Source organism: Cucumis sativus, chromosome 5 (assembly GCF_000004075.3).
Source record: "Cucumis sativus cultivar 9930 chromosome 5, Cucumber_9930_V3, whole genome shotgun sequence".
In the NCBI taxonomy this organism is placed as follows: Eukaryota; Viridiplantae; Streptophyta; class Magnoliopsida; order Cucurbitales; family Cucurbitaceae; genus Cucumis; species Cucumis sativus.
In genome coordinates this window covers 16329001-16333099 of record NC_026659.2, presented here as the reverse complement: position 1 = coordinate 16333099, position 4099 = coordinate 16329001, and the positions used below count along the sequence as shown (strand labels likewise).

General features: G+C 43.4%; 1 protein-coding gene across 1 annotated transcript; it reads left to right on the top strand.

Moving 5' to 3' along the window:
- The first annotated feature begins 567 nt into the window (after window positions 1-567).
- Window positions 568-2189, top strand: LOC116403920. Its single transcript, XM_031885866.1, has 2 exons — window positions 568-720; window positions 853-2189. Exons 1-2 carry the CDS (start codon window positions 582-584, stop codon window positions 2187-2189), a joined length of 1476 nt encoding a protein of 491 aa, XP_031741726.1. The 5' UTR covers window positions 568-581.
- The last annotated feature ends 1910 nt before the right edge of the window (window positions 2190-4099 follow it).

The following is a 4099-nucleotide window of genomic DNA, read 5'->3' as shown; positions in this document are numbered from 1 at the left end:
AATTGTAATCGTTGGCATTTTAATTTTATCAACAATAACAACGAGCTAAACAAAATCCTCTATCCAGGACGCACTAATGAAAACTAAAATGTAAAATAAGTACGAAGTAATTAATTAAAACAGAAGACAAAAGAAACCCAAAGTAAGTTGACAAAATGCCCACAATAAGCTTCAAGATGAGTAAGAGGGAACACCAAGAGAAACATGAATAGCCTTGCTAACTTTTCACTACTAGCCAACTACATATTTTTTTACAATACGTGTTAGGGAAATCTTTTGTAACGACCCAACTTTTCTAGGTAAGTCGAGGTCATTAATTTTTAACAAAGGTAATAAAGGTGGCAAACCGGCGAGGGGCAGGAAGGAAGCGTGATTGCCATAGGAAACGTGTCATTTTGCTTCCGCTTATGGTTTCTTTTGAGGTTTAAGATGTATTAAAACTTATTTTACAAACTTTTATTTGTAAATAGTATTATTTTTAAGTTTTCTTGAATATTTGAAAAATCAGGCCTGACATAAATTTGTTTTTCAATTGACTTACGTTTCATTTTGTATCAACCAAAGTCTTTTGTTAAAAATTAATGACCTCGACTTACCTAGAAAAGTTGGGTCGTTACAGTTGGTATCAGAGCCTAAGTTTTAGGTTCTGTAGACTGACTTACGATGTAAGTCTATGTTTTTGTGTTCCTATGGCTAACGCGACCCTTCGTCTCTCGTCAGGTATGCTTGATGCTTATATGTATGGTTTATTTGCATGACTTTGCCTAAATTAAACTAGATTGCATGACGATAAAGACTTGCTTATGCTTATGATTAAGACTTTTTTTAAAGAGTGTTGTTGGTGGATAATAGGAATTATGCCGCCAAGGGGAGGTGTACGTAGAGGAGGTCGTAGAGGCCGAGGTAGAGGAGCAGGAGGCCGAGGTAGAGGAGCAGGTCGTAATCAGCCTACTGAGGGTCAAGCTGAACAGCGAATTCCTGCTGCACCCGTGACTCACGTCGAGTTTGATGCACTGTCTGCTCACATGGAGCAGAGGTTTACGGAACTTATGACGGCTATAGCTCGAAACCAGCAGGCACCTGCAGTTCCACCTGCACCTGTGGTTCCCCCTGTACCAGCAGCTCCACCTGCACCAGCAGCCCCTCCTGCACAAGGATTGGCTGCACAACAGCCGCAGATATTACCGAACCAACTTTCTGCTGAGGCGAAACATTTGAGGGACTTTAGGAAATATGACCCTCAGACGTTTGATGGGTCACTGGAGGATCCTACTAAAGCTGAGTTGTGGTTGTCCTCTGTGGAAACCATATTCAATTACATGAGATGTCCCGAGGAGCACAGAGTTCAGTGTGCTGCTTTTCTACTGAGGGACAGAGGCATTATCTGGTGGAGGACTACAATGCGCATGCTAGGTGGAGATGTGAGGCAGATTACCTGGGATCAGTTTAAAAACTGCTTCTATACCAAGTTTTTCTCGGCTAACCTTAGAGACGCCAAAAGCCAGGAATTCTTGGAGTTGAAGCAAGGACATATGACAGTCGAGGAGTACGACCAGGAGTTTGATATGCTGTCACGTTTTGCCCCTGAACTTGTTGGTAACGAGCAGGCTAGAGCTGATAGGTTCGTCAAGGGATTGAGAGATGAGATTAGGGACTTTGTGCGAGCACTAAAGCCCACTACCCAGGCTGAAGCGCTGCGTCTGGCAGTGGATATGAGCATTGGGAAGGATGAAATACGGCCAAGGAGCTTTGATAAGGGATCGTCGTCTGGTCAAAAGAGAAAAGCAGAGCAGAGAACTGTGGGAGTTCCTCAGAGGAACTTGAGACCAGGCGATCCTTTTCGCAGTTTCCAGCAGAGTTCTGGCGGGGCAGGAGACACTACTCGAGAGAAGCCATTATGCAATACGTGTGGGAAACGTCACCTGGGTCGTTGTTTGATGGGAACGAGAGTCTGTTATAAGTGCAAGCAAGAGGGACACATGGCTGATAGGTGTCCCTTGAGATCTACTGGGGCTGGACAGAGCAGTCAGGGAGAGAGACCTCCACAGCGGGGTACAATCTTTGCCACTAATAGATCAGAGGCAGAGAAGGCCGGCACAGTGGTGACAGGTACATTACCAGTGTTAGGGCATTTTGCCTTGACCTTGTTTGACTCGGGATCTTCTCATTTATTTCATCGCTTTTTGTGACGCATGCATGCTTAGAGGTGGAACCCTTAGATTATGTTTTGTCAGTGTCTACACCGTCTGGAGAAATTATGTTGTCTAAGGAAAAGATTAAAGCGTGTGAAATTGAGATAGCTGGTCGTGTGCTGGACGTAACCTTGTTGGTATTAGATATGCGTGACTTTGATGTAATTTTAGGTATGGATTGGCTAGCTACTAATCATGCTAGTATTGATTGTTCTCGTAAGGAAGTTGTGTTCAGTCCCCCTACTGCATCTAGCTTTAAATTCAAGGGGTAGGAACAGTAGTACTGCCTAAAGTAATCTCAGCTATGAAAGCTAGTAAACTACTCAACCAGGGTACTTGGAGTATTTTGGCAAGTGTGGTGGATACTAAGGAAGATGAGACTTCTTTAACTTCAGAACCTGTGGTAAGAGAATACCCAGATGTATTTCCAAAAGATCTTCCAGGACTACCGCCACATAGAGAGGTTGATTTTGCCATTGCGTTGGAGCCAGACACTACTCCTATTTCTAGAGCCCCTTATAGGATGACTCCTGCTGAGTTGAAAGAACTGAAGGTACAGTTACAGGAATTGCTTGACAAAGGCTTTATTCGACCTAGTGTGTCACCTTGGGGTGCACCAGTATTGTTTGTGAAGAAGAAGGATGGGTCGATGCGTCTTTGCATTGACTATAGAGAGTTGAATAAAGTAACAGTCAAGAACAGATATCCTTTACCCAGAATCGATGATTTGTTCGATCAGTTACAGGGAGCCACGGTGTTCTCTAAGATTGACTTACGGTCAAGTTATCACCAGTTGAGGATTAGAGACCGTGATGTTCCTAAGACTGCTTTTCGTTCGAGGTATGGACATTATGAATTCATAGTAATGTCTTTTGGTTTGACTAATGCACCTGCTGTATTTATGGATTTGATGAACAGGGTGTTTAAGGATTTCTTAGACACTTTTGTGATAGTCTTCATTGATGATATTTTGGTTTATTCCAAGACTGAGGCCGAACATGAGGAACACTTACATAAGGTGTTAGAGACTCTTTGAGTCAATAAACTGTATGCTAAATTCTCTAAGTGCGAATTTTGGTTGAAGCAGGTGGCTTTTCTTGGTCATGTGGTTTCCAGTGAGGGAGTTTCAGTAGACCCTGCAAAGATAGAAGCGGTTACCAGTTGGTCTCGACCCTCTACAGTTAGTGAGGTTCGTAGTTTTCTGGGTTTAGCAGGGTACTACCGGAGGTTTGTGGAGGATTTTTCACGTTTGGCTACTCCCTTGACTTAGTTGACAAGGAAGGGAACTCCGTTTGTTTGGAGTCCAGCTTGCGAGGATAGTTTTCAGAACCTTAAGCAAAGGTTAGTTACTGCACCGGTCCTTACAGTACCAGATGGATCCGGAAGTTTTGTGATTTACAGTGATGCTTCCAAGAAAGGACTGGGTTGTGTTTTGATGCAGAAAGGTAAGGTGGTTGCTTATGCCTCTCGTCAGTTGAAGAGTCACGAGCAGAACTACCCCACACATGATTTGGAGTTGGCAGCAGTGGTTTTTGCATTGAAGATATGGAGACATTATTTGTACGGTGAAAAGATACAAATCTTTACTGACCATAAGAGCCTGAAGTACTTCTTTACTCAGAAAGAGTTGAATATGAGACAGCGAAGGTGGCTCGAGTTGATAAAGGATTATGACTGCGAGATATTGTACCATCCTGGTAAGGCAAACGTGGTGGCTGATGCTCTTAGTAGAAAAGTATCACATTCGGCAGCACTCATTACTAGACAGGTACCATTGCATCGAGACTTGGAGAGAGCTGAGATTGCAGTATCTGTGGGGAGAGTCACCTCACAGTTAGCTCAATTAACGGTGCAACCGACTCTGAGGCAGAAGATTGTTGATGCTCAGAGTAGTGACCCTTATTTGA